The 20,195-nt window shown below is 36.8% G+C and overlaps 2 protein-coding genes across 2 annotated transcripts in view; both read right to left on the reverse strand.

The window, feature by feature from the left end:
• Positions 1-20,195, reverse strand: part of LOC144836943 (uncharacterized) — a 387,722-nt gene that overhangs the window by 352,014 nt on the left and 15,513 nt on the right. The gene's annotated exons all lie outside the window — the stretch shown is intronic.
• Positions 15,229-17,712, reverse strand: LOC144838339 (uncharacterized). Its single transcript, XM_078693678.1, has one exon. It carries the CDS (start codon positions 17,710-17,712, stop codon positions 15,229-15,231), a length of 2,484 nt encoding a protein of 827 aa, XP_078549804.1.

The following is a 20,195-nucleotide window of genomic DNA, read 5'->3' on the forward strand; positions in this document are numbered from 1 at the left end:
ACAGAGTAAATCCACTGTGTTGATGCTCGGGTCTGTCAGACTGGCCTGGGTCTTTAGACATCGAGCCTACAAAAATGTAAGTACCTCTCGTGGGTCACATTTCTGAGGAAAAGTTTAGCGTTTCCTTCGGTATGTCTGCACAGATCAGTCTAAAGTATACTTAGCATGTATACCAATGATATCATTTGAAAATTGGAGTCATTGCTGAGTAAGTCCACTGTGTTTATGCTCGGGTCTGTCAGACCAGCCTGGGTCTTTAGACATCGAGCCTACAAAAATGTAAGTACCTCTCGTGGGTCACATTCTTTTTAGGAGAATGTTAGCATTTCCTTCGGTATGTCTGCACAGATCAGTCTAATGCATACCTAGCATGTATACCAACCAACTGTATCTGTTTGTGACAATCCTTCTCAGATCTACCGCCGGTAGACTAATATCGCTACATTACCATTATGCTTATTCAAGTCAAGTCAAGCTGTTGACTGCTTTTGCAATGACTAAGCTCTTCAGCAGCAGTGCTGAAAAAAAAAAACTAGTCTCACCGATTAGGAGCAGTTATTATAAGCCCAATGCAGATTGGTGCTCTTAGTTGTCAAGGACGACTGAAACCATGTGTGCATTCAGGACTAAATGTCTGCAAAGATATTTATTTGGTTTAGAAGCATAGGAGCTGGCATATTAGCTCCATGTTGAGTACAGTTGAGTACAGTTAATGACTGTACAGTATTCATGCTTGTTTAAGCCTCAGGCTGAGTACAGCTAGGTACCCTTGAAAGAGGATATAAAGGAACAGGGGAGCTGCAGGCAACACTTTCCTAAACTATATTTATACTCCCTATATAATTCCTATTTTAACATGACATGACTGCCATAATAGTATTCCCTTCAGCTCTACAGCCAGTAGAGCGTCTACAAAAGGGTCCGGTATACAAGGATGATGAACTTGCATAAAGCTCCATGTTGTTGCTGACATACTAGGTCATTTGACCATTGGAGTGCTTTCACCACATCCAAGGCTAAGACGCACAACCAGAGTACATGTGTAGCCCTATTATTATTTTCAGCAAAATAAAATACCAAAAACAGTCACCCATGTGACATCATGATAGAGGTCAGGCCACCTAGGCCCACCTCATGTTATGGTACTGTAGGTAGGCAAAGGGCATTGTCCTTCACCCAGCAAAGGGTGGGTCTGCCACTCTAGGCCTAGAGCCTAGGCCCCCTAAAGCAACAGTCAATACATGTTGCTCTGACATACAAACACTTTAAAATGCTTGTAATATTACTAATATCACAACAACTACTTAGCTTCGTGTTCTCAGTAGTTGTCAGCAGTATCTAAGCTCAAGTTTCCACTCAGTGCTTAACAAAGTAGTGTAGCTCTTCATTCAGACATGTTACTTCAACCATGTCTCGAAAAGAAATGATGATGGTGGTATGTTGGGATGTTCCCACTTGAGGGCAGGGTTCATGGAATGTACCATTATCTGACGGGGGTTTTTCAAAATTTTTGTATATATTCGAGTTGTAGCTCTCTTCTCGGAGAGAATAGGCCAATGTCGGTTTATCCAGGTAAGCTAGGCACGAAATAGACTAATAAATTAATAGAAAACTAGAGAGGGCACTTTTCAACAAGAAAATGAATGTTTTTTTATGTGCGTTATTTTTCCGCTCGAGTTTATCAATGTACTGTAATATACACTGATATACTATTTTATTGGAAAGTAATTATTTTTGTGTGAATCTTCTTGGAGTTGTTTGAAAGAGTATCCGCTTACTTCTTTTCTTCAGAAAACATCTAATTTAGGTCTTAAAGTGACAACTATACACCTCACACCACCAACTTCCAACACACTAGTTTCTGCCCACACACACTTTATCTCCTGAACTAACATAGTACAGTATAGGTCAAATTAAATGTTTTAATTTTTTTTTTATTGCTGCCTCAAAAAATATTATATAATAGTAACAATATCAGAAAGGTAGATAGGTATTAAAAATGTTTAAAAAAATATGAATATATGTTTATACATACATTATAAATAAAATATATTAACTACTATTTTAGTAATGCAAACACAAGTACAGAATATCAGAAATCAATGAATCATGTGTCTAAATGTGGCATTATTAGGCTAATTTGCGTAGAGAAAAACATTGATGCCATTGGCCTATACAAAAAATCAAGACAACTAGACAAAATATTTACATAAACAATTAATACTAATATTGGTAGGCATTTAAATAATAGTGTATATAAACTTTTCTTAAATAATAACAGTATAGGGCCTTACCAATTTATTTAATACATAATATATGAAATATATTACACAAAAGAAATATAAATGAATTTATAAGGACATGATGATTATCAAAAATAGTCAATATAATTAAATTTTAAACTCATTACCAGCATTATAAATAATATTTTAAAAAGATGAGAATGCAAGTAAATATAAGATTCATAGTCCTCATTATACACAATGATTTTCTACTATCACATATTAAAATATAAAACAATCATGTAGCCTTTAATGACTTTACATGGAGGTCTATTCAAATAAATTTAAATAAAAGGGTCATAATATGTCCTTGTCTCCAGTTCGTAGAAAATAAGTTAGGATTCAATTCATTTCAACAATAAAACATATCCTGCCAGTTTGCGTTCAAGACCTGCAAAATGCTTAGTTTTTAATACCAGTACTGCTTTCTATACACATAACTAAAAAAAAATAAATAAGTAATAATGTACTTTAATTACTGTAATAATCTAGGCATAGATTATGTTGACCGAGCCAGTGAGTGTATAGTAGTATGCTAATAGTACTATTTTTAGATTAGGTAGTTGGGAGTAGTTTGGAGAGATACATCTATTTATAAAAGAGTACTGTATATATGGAACTATCTGTGTTAGCCGCCTTTGTATTTTTAGATATAATACCAATAGGTACTATGTATTGGGATGCAATTCAACAGTTATGAATAAAAAAAGTCCTATGTACTCTGTATGTTGGAGGAAATAAGCATAAGAGAAAATAAAGCCTTGACCACAGGGTGTAAGTCACTATTTTGAATCAGTAGTATGACTTCTTAGGAAGTAATTTTAAAATTATCAATGTTTGATCGAAAAGAAATATTATAATATCTAACTTTCTCTTTTATATAAATATATTATTTTATCCAAGGGGTTGCAAACACAAGTGTTCACATGTCTTGTTATGTATTGCACCTTTGTCCTGTCTTTATGTTGTCTGTAATGTCACTGCACTAACGGGTGACCGGTAAACGAGCTTCGCTCTTACGGTTATCCATCCATATAAGTTGTTCATCTCTTATGTTTAGAAATTGAAATGGTAAATAAACTGAAACTGTGCTTATGTTGTCCAGGTTGACGAGCCAGGAATGATGGTAGTGCCAGTATACCGTGTGTAGTTTAGCCTCAAGGCAATACCATGTAGCTGGAGTAGCTTGGACAAATACAGTAGAGATTTATGAGACTTGGTGTGTGATGATTCAGTATGATAAATTTGTGCTGTGAAAGACAAAATTGTAGAATTATGAAGAAAATATTGTAAAATATAACAAGGAAATTATACTATAGTATAATTAAGGGGTAACCGTATAATAAATAATTAATAATAATAAATGCAATGGCAATTACTTATATTATGTATACATTACAATATTACAAATAAATTCATATATTATTTTATTATGATAAGGAAATCTGTTTTAGAATGAGAAAAAGCCGTCCCAACCCAGATTTGAACCCAGCTATTAATAAAGCTGTAAAACAAAATAGACCATATTGTAGCCGGACTGGGTAGCGTAGACTTACTTGAGGACTAGGCCTAGTACGATTAGCTAGAAGGATACAGGTCAACCTGTACCCGGGCCATGCCAACTCGCTCGTACCCAAATTTTGGTTTACTTATAAATCCAACATTTTGGCTTACTCGTACCCATCATGGGCTGGCTGCCTAGAAGTAGTAGTAGTAGCCTAGCCTAAGGCAGCAGGCCCGGCCCTAGCCTACTACAACTTAAGTCTAGGCCTAGCCTAGTACTAGTAGGCCTAGTAGTTAATATCATACATATACACCCTAGAGCCTAGTAGTAGGCTACCTAGTACTCTACTAGCTAGGCCTAGGTAGTAGCAGTAGTAGTTATTGTAGTAGTATTATTGTATTGTAGTATTAGTTATAGCTGTCCGGTGATCCTTGGTCACTTGTCTAACTAGCTACGTCTAGGCTAGATCCCCTAGTAGGCCTAGGCCTAGGACGTAGTAAAGATAATTAGTTATTCTTCAACAGTCACACAATTCAGATTCTGCCGCTGATTGCTAGTGAACAGGGGGAGGGAGAGAAAGAGTTAGAAGAAGTGAAATAAGCCGTGACGTATAAATAACATCATACAAAATAATAATGTAACTAACGAATCCGTATAATATAATAATGTTGTATGTTATAAAATAAGGTAAATGCGTTTAATATAATACAATTATATTATAATATAATGTATTTTATTAATAATATAATAGTAAATGTTCATGATATAATGCTAAAACCCAATAATATAATACAAAAAGTCTATAATTTGTTACATTTTTCACATAATATATTAGAAATAGATATAATATAATGCTAAAACCAAGTAATATAACGCAAAAAACCTATAATTCATTACAATACAAAATATAATATAATAAAAAATGATATAATTATAATATAATATTTTGAATACTTCAGACAGCTGAGGCTTGCCATACTTAGACCTAATTAATTCAATTTAGATTATTCAGCATTATACAACCTGATCGAGTAAGGATCTTTTATATTTCTCGGTTTTACATCAAATAGGCCTAGATCTATACGAATTTTATGATAATTACTATATAACGGGTGTTTTGCATCTTTCTGAATATTATTGGTTTTAGATTTAATACATTTATGACATATATTTCCTTCAGCGAATAATTCATTTCTGTGATTAGTCCACGATTCTTCACGATGCGTTTAAGTTTTATCTTCTTCTCTACATTTTCCATACCATAGTTCACAGCAGAACAAATGTAATAGTGACTTGTCCACTCCAAATTTATTAAGTTTCCTAAGAAAGAACAGTCGCATATTTCCTTTCCGTATAGTATTTTTACATTGTTCAGCTCAATTTAATTCATTGTCAATCGTAATACCTAGATATTTCAATAACAGAGCCATTTATATTTAGTGGTTCAATAGGTAGATAATTCTTCCAATTCTTTATACAAATTAAACAGTTGTTTTTTGTTTAATATTATAATTGAAGTTAATTCAGCAATAAACATAAATTTCAGATTATAGAAATTCCAATCATACTGTACATCAAACCTGGTTTTCATACAATCGTTAGTGTCACTTTGATTTTGTGTTTGCATTGACTCCTTCTGGTTTGATATTGTATTCATAGGTTTTGTTTGTCATACCATGGTCATACTGTGTTACATTAACAATAGCTATATTTTTAGGTGACCTAAGGAAGTATGTCAGAATGAAATGCGAACAAAAACAAATTTATTTTTAAAAAGAAACTGATGAACTGGCAGAAGCAATCGAGGAAAGGTTACAGATTACAAGTAAAGGTTGGTATGAAAATAGGACTGAAAAAGTACATATGAAAAATATTCATGGTTTTATGGTGCACAGTTATAAAAATAAAACACAACACATTTGTTAAGTAAGAAATGAAATTAGTTTCAGTATTAATATGTAGATATTAATTCATTTATTGAAATTAAAATTCATAACAATTTTAAATCTATTTTTATAGAAAAATTGACAAAAGTATCCCATAGGGTAATGGAAAAATTGCTAAGTAGATTGATAGGTGGCGAGTTATAGTAGGACGAGGTGAAATTATGCAAACCAGTTAACAGTATTAATAATTGTGTAGTTATTAATTATTTACTGAAATGAAAATGTATACCCAGTTGTTATCTTTATTTTAATAGAGAAATCAGAGGATGTAACCTACAGTAAAAGCAAATTGCTGGGAAGAAAGCCATCATTAGGAGGTGGGCTTTGTTTTAATTTTAATTTTATTTTATTGAAAGCTTGTAACAAATGGATATAAACTACCTGTAGATATAAATCTTAATTTGGCTAGCATAAATGATTCTGGTGGCGCTGCTTCGTTAGCGACGTGTTTGTCCACACTGCATAAATGTTGTCTAAGTCGCTTTTTTGATTGATTTTTGATAATTGTTGATGTTTGACAAACTATATCTGTGACTTGTGTTTCTCTGTCTTGTGGATTTTTGTGATTTCTAGATGTTTTTAAGTGCAGTATCAAGGAGATTGGTGTACAGTAGTCAGGCCCTAAAATCAATGCAGGTTAGCCCATTGTCTATCAGGAAGCCCGCTTTCGCGGGTGTCAGATGAAATCGGTCGCGTTTGAAATCGGTCGCGCTATTTTGTATGGATCGAGCGGGATGCATGCTAGAGCGGGATATACATTTTTCGTTTATATAGATTTAATTGCTATTTTTTAGGAACTAGATTATTTTTGTGGATATTTTTTATTTGGTTAATAAATATTTATTGTCAATCATTAAATTAATTTTTTTCTTGTATTTCACAGGTCTCGGAGAAGGACTGTGTCTGTTCAAAATGGCCATTTCTAAACACGTTTAAATATTATATTAGACTATAGAATAGAATATTAATTTACCTCTATTTATATGTACTGTAAATAATATATTATATAGAGAATATACGTCTGTCGTGTCTTTTATTATGCAAACAATTACGTATGGTTTTAGGATATTAATAAAATATATAGATAATATGCCGTTATAAATCAATCTACCGGCCTACAGTAGGACAAAGAGGTAATCTGCACTGATATTTAAACATTTATATTTACGAACGGGGTATGAATGTGAGACACTGAGTTGCACTTACTTAATTATTTACATTAAATGATTATTATAAATGAAGAAATAAAAGATATTCAAATTAAAATCTATAGTATCGCCGACGTATATACGTAAATTATATATAAATCATACTGTCAAATTATAGAAAAAGTGCTTTATTCGGAATTATTATGGATAAGCAAGCCTGTGAGCTACAGCGATTTTAATTGCTTTTGCTTATCCTTGCCTCCTTAGATTTCCACGTGTCTTGATTTGGTTACCTATGTTTTAAATGTATTTCGATTTTAAAGGCTAAATAAAGAATGAATGAATGAATGAATGAACATGATCTCATACTCGCGTCGAGCATCTATAGCTCATTGGATCGTTTCACAAAAACACGTGCAGGAGGCCTATCTATAGACGTTTCAAACGTATGGATGGTTATTAGTAATAGACGTCATCTTTACCTCGCCATGGACAACGATCGTACGTGTTTTGTCCATGATTTGACACACTAACAAGTGCGTGTTTTTTAAAAAGGGGAAACCCCGTCAGCAAAATAACGTATTGTTAGAGGAAACAGCTGTACTGCACGATCACATTTTACTAAAATCTATTTTAAACATTAGAAATAAAAATATACACGTGATTTGCCTCAACAATAATCATTATACACTTAATATTATCCTACATAACGGAGAAATAAAATAGAAATAAAAATAAGGTGATCGAATAGTATGTTGTTAACGACATGGATATGATATAATCTGTCACAGTATGCATAAGTATAAAAATGGATACGCTGGCTTTACGGGCTATATTGTAAACATTATTGTTTTTAAATAAATTGTTCTCTTTTACGTAATTGTTTGCATAATAAAAGACACGACAGACGTATATTCTCTATATAATATTTTAATTACAGTACATATAAATAGAGGTAAATTATTATATGCCTAATATAACATTATGCCTAATATAATATTTAAACGTGTTTAGAAATGACCATTTTGAACAGACACAGTCCTTCTCCGAGACCTGTGAAATACAAAAAAAAAATTAATTTAATGATTGATAATAAATATTTATTAACCAAGTAAAAAATATCCACATAAATAATCTAGTTCCTAAAAAATATCAATTAAATCTATATAAACGAAAAATGTATATCCCGCTCTAGCATGCATCCCGCTCGATCCATACAAAATAGCGCGACCGATTTCAAACGCGACCGATTTCATCAAAAGTATAGCTCTAGCGGCGCGCCATACAAAATACCGAAAGTTGATTTTATCGCGACCGATTTCAAACGCGACCGATTTCAGACGCGACCGATTTCATCGTAAACCCTTTCGCGGATGATTTTCCGCGGGAATTGAAACCTAGGAAGCGGGGTAGGAGAGGCGGCGTTCGTCAAAGACTGAAGCGTAGAACCTTCAATCCACCGCTTCCTTCGATCATAATGTTCAATGCTCAATCTGTCAGGGAGAAGCTGGATGAACTTACGACTAAGGTATCTACCTTGAATGACTACAGAGATGTAAGTTTAATGGTTGTGACAGAAACATGGTTCCAACCAAATAAGGACACTCAAAGTTACAGCCATATTGATGGTTTTACATGTGTACGAGGAGATAGGACACCAGATGCGCTTAAGGAATGTGGGGGAGGTGTATGCATTTATATAAATAACCACTGGTGCTCTAATGTAAGAATTTTCAGACAATACTGTTCACCGGATATCGAAGTACTTACGCTCTCTCTTAGGCCTTATTATCTTCCAAGGGAATTTCCTAAGATTTTTATTACTGCCATATACATTACCACCTCAGCAATTGTGAAAAACTCAGCTGATTATTTACATGATCTAATAAGAGACATGGAGAATGACTCACCTGACGCGGTTAAAATCATTGCAGGCGACTTTAATCAGTGCGAACTAAATAAAGCAGTACCACACTACCACCAGTATGTAGACAAACCTACTAGAGGTGAGAACATTCTCGATAAATGCTATGGCAATGTTACTAAAGCTTATAAATGCATGATAAAATCAGGAATTGGCGCTTCTGACCATAAGTCTGTTCACCTGATGCCTAAATATGTTCAGAGAATAAAGGCAATTAAACCTATTATCAGGTCTGTAAAAGAGTGGTCCCACGAAAACATTGAAACGTTAAAAGGATGCTTTGAATCAACCAACTGGAATATTTTTATGGAAGGTGCCACAATTCATGATGCGACAGACGCGATATCCGGATACATTGATTTTTGTGTTGGAAGTATTATTAAGGAAAGGAAAATTAAGCTATTCCCTAATAATAAACCTTGGTTAAATGGAAATATTAAGAAATTAGTGCAAAGAAAGCAAAAATGTGCTAACCACGATGAAAGGAGAAAAATACAGAAAGAATTAAAAAAAGAAGTAGCTCGCAGTAAGAAACAGTATGGAAAAAAAGTGGAGTCAAAGTTTAAGTCTGGAAACAGCAAGCAGGTATGGAATAGTATGCGCAACATGACAGGTTATGGAAATAAGATGGGTAATAATATTACAGCAGGAAATGGCAAAAAAATGGCGAGCGAGTTAAACTCTTTCTACACTCGGTTTGACGACAAGGACTTTAGTGCAAAAAGATCTCAAACTGTTAACGAGATAGTAGATAGCGGATTACATGACAACCCTGTGGTGGTTGACACATCTGATGTCAAGTTCATGTTTAGGAAAATTAACATTAAGAAAGCAGTAGGGCCTACTATTTTATGGATCAATGATTTTTTAAAAGATAGGGCACAATTCGTCTGTTTTAATGATAATATTTCAGAAAAACTTATGTGCAATACTGGTGCACCACAAGGCTGTGTTTTATCTCCTATTTTATTTTCTTTATACACTAATGATTTTAAATGCTCAGATGATCTTGTTTTAACCAAATGCTTTACTGTGAAATACGCTGATGACACCGGTCTAGTTGGCCTGATAAAACATGATGACCCTAAGTCATATTTTGATAATGTCAGTTATTTTTCTACTTGGTGTTCTAATAACTATCTAAAATCAAATGTTAACAAGACTAAAGAAATGATCATTGATTTTAGAAAAGGTAACAGCAAAACACATGATAAGCTATGTATATTAAACGATGAAGTGGAAGTTGTTAGTCACTTTAAGTATATAGGCACAGTAATCGATGATAAACTTAATTGGAAGGAAAACACTAAGTTAGTTACCACAAATTGTTATAAACGACTGTACTTTTTGCGAAGATTGAAGAAATTTCATGTGTGCAATAGGATCTTGACTTTATTTAATGAATCTGTTATTTTATCTGTTTTAACTTTTAATGCAATAGTTTGGTTCAACAATTTAAATCAGCAATGCATGAAAAAAGTACAAAGAATAAGTAAATCTGCCAAAAAGATAATAGGAAACGATATTAAGAAATCAGATGAAGTTGTTAACAACGCACTTACAAATAAACTTAAAGTTATTATGTCAGATGTTAGCCACCCCCTTAACCAGTACATTACGTTAAGCCGGTCTGGGCGCATTACATATCCTCGCTGGAACACTGAACGCCTACGTAGATCCTTTCTCCCATCTGCTATGAGGCATTTTAATTTAAGGTGGAAACGATAACTGCAATAAGTATTTTAAATCTGTATTTTTTAAACCTGCTATGAGGCATTTTAATTTAAGGTGGAAACGATAACTGCAATAAGTATTTTAAATCTGTATTTTTTAAATCTGTATTTTTAACTCAATTTGTACTTTTTGTGTCCTCTTTTAACTTTTTTATATAACATCTTGTTCTCTGTTTTATGTGATTTTATTCTTTTTTACTGTTTGTGCGACAATGATTTTAGACAATTTTAATGTGTGTACTTTCAGCCAAAGTTTCAAGCCATTTATGAGTTTGACAATAAAGTTTATTGAATTGAATTGAATAAACAGCTATTGTACACTACTGTACCGATTACATCATTGAAAGTTTTTGAAAAAGGTGAATACAACGGAAAACTATGCTGGTCCATACCTGTTAAGCAGGATACAAACAAGTATTTCACACTTAATTAAGGAATCATAAACAAAATACACAATTTAAAAAGCTTACAACTTATTCAAAAAGGTTTTGCACCATTGAAGCATTGATATTGATTTATTTATTGAAATTAAAATTCATACAAATTTCAAATCTATTTTTATAGAAGAATCGGAAGATGTATCCCATATGGTAATGAAGAAATTTCCAAGTAAATTGATAGGTGGTGAGTTATAGTACAATTTTATGAGATTAAAATACACATTTAGTTGGTTTCCTGACTTCTTCTTCTTATGAAAAAAGCAAATTGCCGACAAGAAGGACATCTTTACAAGGTGAGTTTTTGAATGAGGTGAAATTATGCAAACAAGTTTACAGTATTAATAATTCTGTAGTTATTAAATTATTCACTGAAATGAAAATTATACTCAGTTGTTATCGTTATTTTAACAGAGAAATCAAAACTAATAGGTCAGTTTCTTCTTTCTACACCCAACACCAATCCGTGCAATTATTGATACATGTTTACGTTAAGTATGTACTTTCCCGAAACTTTGAAATACCGGAATAGTGTTTAGTTTTTTATCAACCCCAAAACCAGTTCTTGCAGTACCGGGATGGTGTCTGGCGGGGGATAGTTTCACCATTTACTTACTTACAGAGGATGTACCTACAGTAAAAGAAAATTGCTGGCAAAAAGACATCATTAAGAGGTTGGCTTTAAAAAAAATTAAATTGTATTTATTGAAAGCTTGTAAAAATTGATAAAAACTACCAGTAAATATAAAACATAAGGCTGCATTTTCATTCGATACAGAATTGTTAAAGATTTATTGTCCCCCAAAATCATGAAAAATAAAGATTTTTAAAATTGGACTTTGAATAGGCCATTTTGCAGTTTTAATGAAGTTGTTCACTTCCATAAGAAAAAAAACGAGGGAAAAAAATTATTTCACCTATAGAAAGACAAAATAAACAGTTAAATTACCCAAAAACTCATTGTCTTCCAGACAATTTGACCATTTTTTGCTTTAAATTACATTTTTCTCAGGTAAATAAATTGTTTTCAGACCCAATTTTTTGTGAGAGTGAATAACTATTATGTGACATTAAAATAACATATTCAACAAAAAAATTAAAAAAAATATTTTTTTAGGGGGACAATATATCTTTAACAATTTTTCCCTGCTTTAACAATTTAATTTTAATCAATTGTTTTTTATGTAATGTTATAATTGAAGTTAATTCAGCAATAATCATAAATTTCAGAGTATAGAAATGCCAATCATACTGTACATAAAACCTGGTTTTCATACAATTGTTAGTGTCACTTTGATTTTGTGTTTGCATTGACTCCTTCTGGCTTGATATTGTATTAGTTAGTCATACTGTGTTTTTTAGGTGGCATTAACAATAGCTAATTTTAATTCTTTCTGTGCCTGTGATGTATATATATATATAAATCCAAAAGCAAAATACTGAAAAAATGACAATGCTGTGGGTATCAGTGGCTGGATCTCAATGGAGATACAAACAAAAATCGAAAAGTTAAATCAAAACGATAAAGTAAAACAGCCAGAAAAGTTAGCAGAGCTTTCGAGCAACACTAGCCCTTTATCAGTGTAAGTGAAGGTATAGATAGATATATCAGGCAAGCGCTGCCTGATTAGACAGGAATAAAAGAAATAAAACAAAAGAGTCATAGGCTGGTGAATAGAGGGTGGAGATAGTATTGGTAGAAAACAAAGAAGATAGCTTTGTAAATAAACAAATTTTGAATAAAACTAAAAAACACTTAAATTTAGGTAGTCAATGGAGGTTTTGTGGTTTTACGTAGTAATTCCCATTGGTTTTCTTTGTCTTTGCGAGTTTTGTCGCTCCATTTGACATCGTGGTCTATTGCAATAACTCTGAAATTTGCAATCGAGTGACCAGCTGAATTAAAATGTTCGACTACAGGTTGATCAAGCTTTAATGTTTTGATAGCTGATCTGTGTTTTGTCATTCTCATACGGAGCGTGTTTTTTGTTTCCCTGTCATACTGTTTACCACAAATATTACAGTATGAGATAAATGACGTTTTTGATTAGACAATTGATTGATTCTGTGACGTTCTGTGGACTGTAGAATGGGTATATGTTTCTCAATAATAGCCCGTAACGGAGGCACTCTGGTCGAATTTGGCTGACGTGATTTGTACGCTTCTGCCAGCTAATGTCAACTACTGCCTACAGATAACATCCATAAACAATTGAGAGTGGAATAATGTATTTTAAAAATGATACATTTTTAGGAACACTACTTCTGCTTTCATTTAGATAAATTTAGTGCATGTCTTCATTTATCAATCAGTCATTATACTATAATCATATTAATCTTTTTGTTTCCCTTTCAAAGGTACGGGTGTTATCCAGGACTTCAGCTCACGTCCACAGCAATCAAGTACAATGCCAGATGAAGCTTGCATAGATGAAATATGTACAACTTTAAGAAGTATCAAAAATTATTACACAGTTTCTGATAAGCGCATTCCTACAGATACTGCTATCATAAGCTCATTTAAAATGAGTGACGCCTTTAAATTGATTGAGATGATTAAAAGTCAATCAGAAAGAACAGAAGATATGGGTAGAATGTTGGCTCACTGTTTATTAATAACAGAAGATGAACTTTCCTTTTTATCAAAGGTTTCTAAATTGTGCAATGATGATGTTGTAAAAGGTCTATCTAGTGAATTACACAAATTTAATTTCAAATACAATTTTGAAACTTGTTTTTCATTAGGTAGGCCTATTACATCATTTTTAATTCATCTACTAAGTAATGCACCAATGCTTCAGGTGCTTGATTTAGGACAATCAACCTTAAAAAGTGATACTTTGACGAATACTGTAGATACTCTATCAAAAAACAAAGTTTTGTTGAACTTATATTGTTTTAATGTCTTCGGCAATGATCTCAGTAACATCAAGCGTAGCTCATTTGCCATCTTACTGACTATTGCCCCTAAACTAAGAATCCTTAACATCTCTCATTGTTGTTTATCAGGTGCTATTGTGGATTGCATGATCAATGAGTGTGTTACTAGAGAATTAATTTTGGAATTAAAACAGCTTTATATCAACCACAATGATCTCAGTAACATCCAAGGTAGCTCACTTTATAAATTGCTGTCTATTGCCCCTAACCTAAGATACCTTAACATGGCAGAATGCAAACTATCCGATGATATAGTTGATAATACGAGAAAACACTTCATCGTGTACGACTTTATTTTAGGTATTAGCTTATTATACTATTCCAATTGCATAAAATCTGCTACAGTACTTTATTCGTTACCTTAAACCATAATGGTAGCGAATGACCAATTTTATATAAGTAATGTGTTTAATTTGTAATGGATGTGATTATATTCAAACCTAGTACTGTCGTACTTATTCCGACGACATGCAATAAGTACATCTAAAGCAATGTTTTCACTACATTTGATTGTGTGTTTAATGATGGTAGCATACGATTATTGTATTGTCTGTCATATGTAGCCCTACGTCGCACGTTTGAATACTTTTGTCACACTGTTTATGGCCTGTCGCACGATTATTATAAAGTAAAATATAATATACAGGTGACCCAGGGAACTTTGTAATAATCGTTGCACTTTATATACAAATTGTCACACTTTGCCGTAGTGTACCTATTGGCGCAGTACTTCTATTATAATGATCGTTAAAACCGGGCGTGTACTGAATCGTTCTACATTATTTATAAATACTAGAGGGTACGCTCGCTTCGCTCGCGCACCCTCTAGTGGGTGTACCCGAATGGTCCTCGAAAACATGACCAACGCCTCTGGAAATTGAAGCCCGGGTGACACCTATGCATATGTCTGATGAGTAATGTATGTTTATTTTGTGATTTTTCATGGTGGTCCATAAATTAGGTACGCCAAACATATCGCTTCCAGGGTAATATAGCAAATTAGAGTTTAAAAAAATGTACGAATAGGGAACAATATAGGCTACGCCAGTAAGGCAAAAGGCACACCACAATAAAGACGACCGGACACGTAAGACTCAAGTAGAATAAGATCTTTATTCGTCAAAACCAAATATCACAATAACATAACAACCAGCGGCCATGATATATATGTCCACCCAGATAGGGGGCGCTAGACTGGCGTAATCATTTTTTTTCCTCTTCTCATAAAACACAAAAGTCAAAAACAAAGCAAGCAAAAGCACTCAAAATCTAAATTGAATGGTCGAAACTTAACTATATAATACGTATGAAACATTATAAATCAAGAACGTAGTCAGAGAGATGCCTAGGAAATCTGCGTGAACGTGTGGATGTGCGATGAGACAACTGTGCTGGAACTTCCATTGGTGATTCTTCCGGGGTCTGTATGAATGATGACTTGTCGTTCACCTCATTAGGAGAGGCTGAAAGAGTTGACGGTACCTCGGGTGGAGGAAATGGAGACGGATCAACTGTGAAATCGGGTTCTTCATCAGAGGTGTCGCAGTGGCGTTGTGAGGTTGGTGTGGGAGAATGATGAACGTCAGTCGGTACAGTAAAACACTCTGATTTCTTAGTAGTGCTTCTCAATTGTGAGTGCGTAAACTTTCGGACGTTGCACCACTTTCCATCTACAGAAACAACGAGATAGCGATCTCGTGCACAGGTCTTGCGACGATCTGTCCACAGGTAGACTAAATCACCAACCGTAATAGAAACGTCAGGTGCTGCACACATGCTGTGCGCGTGATTAGAGGCTCTGAGGTGCTGTTGGCTGATAATCAACATGCGGTCAGAAATAGGGATTTGGTCATGAGTGAACTGATCTCGCTGTGTCCACATTTCGCGAGACGACAATCCTCGTGTTCGGATACGAAATGTGGCGACAGCAAGCACCGTCGGTGAGATGGGACCACCACCAGGCTCTTGCCGAAGTAACTCTTCTGACAATTCGCGTACAGCTTTCTCTCCACTTTCGATCGAAATCCTATGTTTCAGTAAGACGGGATCGTGGACGAGTGCCATGAAGCCCGGGGCAGGGTCTGTGCGGATGGTTGCTGAGGGGCCCTCCACGGGGCACATGCCAATGCATAAGCGAATTAAGGTATCACGGAGAGTATCGTGCTTCTCATCGCTGATTAAACACGAAAGGGTGTAAGACGTCACCGTCTCTCTGACAACAAGAATAAGTTGACGCTCGCGTTTTAGGACATCGGCGGCAAAGGTGACTCCGAGCTTCGACGGAGGATCATCAGTGGACTGTTCAATTGCAGTGGTGGGTACAGTACGGATCGAGGCACAGTGATGACACGATTCTGACACCTGTTCGATGGTTTTGTCCAAGTCAAGCGCAAAGAAGTGGCGGCGAACGGATAACTTAAGTTGGTGACTAGTTGGGTGATCTAGCCGGACGTGAAGTGATGTCAGCAGTCTGTTTAATACGGGGCGAAGGACAATGATACATTCATGCTTAAGTGAGAGTGGTTCAGTGCGGTTGACTACAAGGAGACCATCTCTTCCAATGGAACAACAGTTAAGGTACCGTTTAATGTCCCTGACATTGGTTAACTTTTTAGATGGACACGTTCCTTGAATAAGATGAGCTTTTACACGCCGAAGGTCTGGACACTCGGATTGGATGGCTAGCCAAGCTGGCCGACTGGTGAACGGGAGTTTGGCGTCTCCAGTAATGAAATAACGTATCGATGAACGTAGTACCGTTGACTCTATCGCGCTGTTGACAAATGAGCAAACCTGACAGTTGTCAACTGAGCATGGTGGAGCGTTGCGACTAGCAAAGTCGGATGGGACGTTGGCTGAGCCTGCCAGGTGCCGAATAGAAATCTGGTACCTGCTAGCGGTGGACAGGAAGGTGGACACACGGGGACTGACTGAGAATTCTCCCCTGCATAGCTTTTCAAGCGCTTGGACGCATGGCTTACTGTCAGTTAGGACACATGTGTTATGTCGAGACTGGATAATAAAAGGACTAAAATGTTTAACGGCTGCCGCAATAGCCAAAGCTTCGATCTCGCAGGGTAGCCATGTGACCTGACGTGCACGGAGTTTGGCACTAAAAAAGCCGGCTAACTGTGGTTTGGATTCACGAGTAACGTATAAGGTTGCGCCTAGACCATGACTTTTAACAGCACCATCCGTAACGATCCACAGTTGGTCATCGGGATGAGGTAAAACTATGACCTTGTTTGAGTCAAGTGCGTTCTGTGCTACTTTAAATGCTTCATGTAAGGCATCGTACCAATGTATTGTTTCTTTGGACTGTAAGCCGGCTATGGCTTCTTCCAGTGGAGTGATGAGAGATGCGCACTGAGGTAAAACGCGTGCTAACACCTTATATGCCCCGATAAAGGAGCGTAAACCTCTTACCGTCGGTGGTGGAGTGCATGTCTTTAACGTTGAAATACGATGAGTATTTGCGCGAATAGAACCTAGGGGCCAGGTCCACCCAAGAATGGTTGTAGTTTGTGGACAAATCACCGTTTTGCTAGCAGACAATCGCAGACCACACTTGTAAATGCATTGGAGTAGACGCCGCCAATTGTAAATTAACTCCTCTAAACTGTCCCCTCCACAATAAAGGTCATCCGCAAGCTTTTCTACTACTCCCGCCTTAATCAAATCCCCCAGTACCCGACAAGTCAGCTCTTCGAGGGCGGTCTCTGAACCAGGCATACCCATGGCACACCGGGCATAAACTCTCACACCTCGAAATGGTGTGGCAACGCCGCAGTACTTCATAGAAGCGCGAGACAAAGGAATCTGGTAAAAGGCCTTTGTGAGATCAGTAGTGATTAAGTGCTTTCATTTTGCGATGTTACGTAGAACGGAGTTGACATCCGGCATAAGGGAGGGTTGGGGTTTCGCATATCGTCCGACCTCGGCGAATGCTGTAACCAGACGGTAACCACCACTCTCTTTTTTGACAAGGAAAGATGGGTTAAGATATTCGACTTGGACACCGACGTCCTCGGGGCGAACAAATACTCCCACTTCCTCAAGCTCATCAAATTTGTCCTGTAGCTTAACCAGTTTATCTTTGGAGTACTGAGGAACTCGACCTTTCCTCTGAGGAGGCTGTACAGGTCCCATGTTAACAACAGCCTGGAATGGGCCAACAGAGCCGTTGTATGCTTTAATCATAGGATCGAAAACAACATCGTATTCAGTAAGAATGGATTGGAATTGGGATTTCACATTCTGTGGGAGGATATGGTGTGGATCTAGCTTGACATAATCAGAAAACGCGACAGAGGAAGGAGGCTTACAGGGCTTAGATGGCGACCTTTGGGGAATAGCATTTTCGGCCGACAATGGCACAAAGGTGGGTCGGACTTGGCAAAAATGTTCGTGTCGTTTGATGACCTGAGGTGTGTCGGTGGAGTTTGGGATACGTACCCTTCCCGCAACACTAGAGACCAAGTCAAACTTTGGCCAGGTTCGAGGAAACGTACCCTTACTATGTGGTTCGAAAGCAAACACGTCATCTTGTTGGATGAAGTCAGACGGAATGGCTACCTCGATAAATTCTCCCGGCCATATAGTGGTCTCCCCTTCAGTAGCACGAAGTGAAGCACACACGAACCGTGTTATGGTGAAGGCCCTGTACCTGGAAACCATAGATGTACGTGGTACCGTCACCCAATTTAATTAAGTCGGAGGGCGATATCACTTAGCTCCATAAAAGGAGTTCCGGCAAGAATGTCGACGTCAAGTTTTTCGACAACGAGACCCTCAAATTTGAATTCCCTGTCGTCCCTTGTGAGAATAATTGTGGTTTCGCCTACGACCGAAAGTGGGGAAGATCCGTCAGCCTGATGGGCAGACTGAGAGCTACTTTTAATGGTGGCGCCAAGGGCAGTGGCAGCAGTAAAGGCAATCATGTTTCCTGTAGCCCCACTGTCGAGTGTGATTCTGGCTGTGTGGTGTTGGTGAAATGTGTCAAGGTATGGGGACTGGCGAACTTGGACTCGTAAAGCTGTCGACGGTGCACTATTATCACCAGGCTCATCCGAGGTGTTATCATCATCGATGATGCCAACGATTTGTCGGGCTTTAGCCATGTATTTCCTGTCTGACTCGGGCAAATGAGGGCATTCACTGAGGAAATGCTTGTCGTCCGATCGGCCGCTCTGTTTACAGATAGGACAGGACTTGTGTTGGGAAAACTGTGGTCGGGAGAATGACTGCCGAGGATTGGAATTTCGGTGTGAATCAGTGGAGCGGGGTGTGAAAGCTGAAGGAGAGCGAAATGTGGATGACGGAAAAACACGCGCATCATCCGCAGTTCGTAACTCTTCTAAGAGAGAGTCTAAAGCCTGAGAAATCTCCGGTTTCACTGACGCTAGAGTTCGAGTGCGGAGCTCAGTACCATACCTTTGCTTAACTAACTTAGGAAGGCCTTTGTGGATGAGAGAGAGCCAAGTAAGAACTACCAAATTTTCCAACGAGGGTGAATGATCTTTTGTCCTCCTGTATTTGGGCATCATGGTGGGAAATTCCCCCGTCTTGACGTAGTAAATTATCATGGACGAAAGCAACTAAGCGCTGATAAAGATCTTCCGGCCTTTCATTATCTTGTAAATGTATATCAGCAAAATCAATAAAATGGGCGCCGGTTGACTGGAATCCATAATGCAGTCGGATAGTTTGCCAAATTTGTGAAAGTGAGGAGGAGCTTTTAACAATGGTATTCCGGAAAATTATAGGGCAAAAATTAGCGATCTGACCGAGCATGAGTTCAAGGATAGTGAGTTTTTGTTGGGCGGTATGACGACGTACAACAGTTACCTCCTCATTGTCGTCAATTAAGCCGCGAAGGGGGGATGCCCTGGTTTTGGGACGCCAAACAGAACCATCTAGGAGAAATGGGGCAAAATTTGCATCAAGTGAGAGTGTGTAGATAAGGTTTTCCTTCCAGTTTTCGAATGTATTTATAGTTTCATTCTTGGTTAAGCACTATTGCTTGGGTGCTCTAGTACCGGCCATGGTAAGAAATATATACAGAAGTCTAGGTGTTGTCAGTTGCACGTGTGAAGCAACAGCCGATCGGCGCCTGTGAAAGCGTAGAGTATGTGATGATATGCTAGCTCGATTTGTTGGGCTAGGCCTACTAGATTGGGTAGGCTACTCACCAGTACTAGTCGAATAATGGTGGGTGGGCTCGTAATCGTATAGCTGCCACCACGCCAGTAAGGCAAAAGGCACACCACAATAAAGACGAC

The sequence above is a fragment of the Antedon bifida genome, chromosome 3 (assembly GCF_963402885.1).
Source record: "Antedon bifida chromosome 3, ecAntBifi1.1, whole genome shotgun sequence".
Taxonomy (NCBI): Eukaryota; Metazoa; Echinodermata; class Crinoidea; order Comatulida; family Antedonidae; genus Antedon; species Antedon bifida.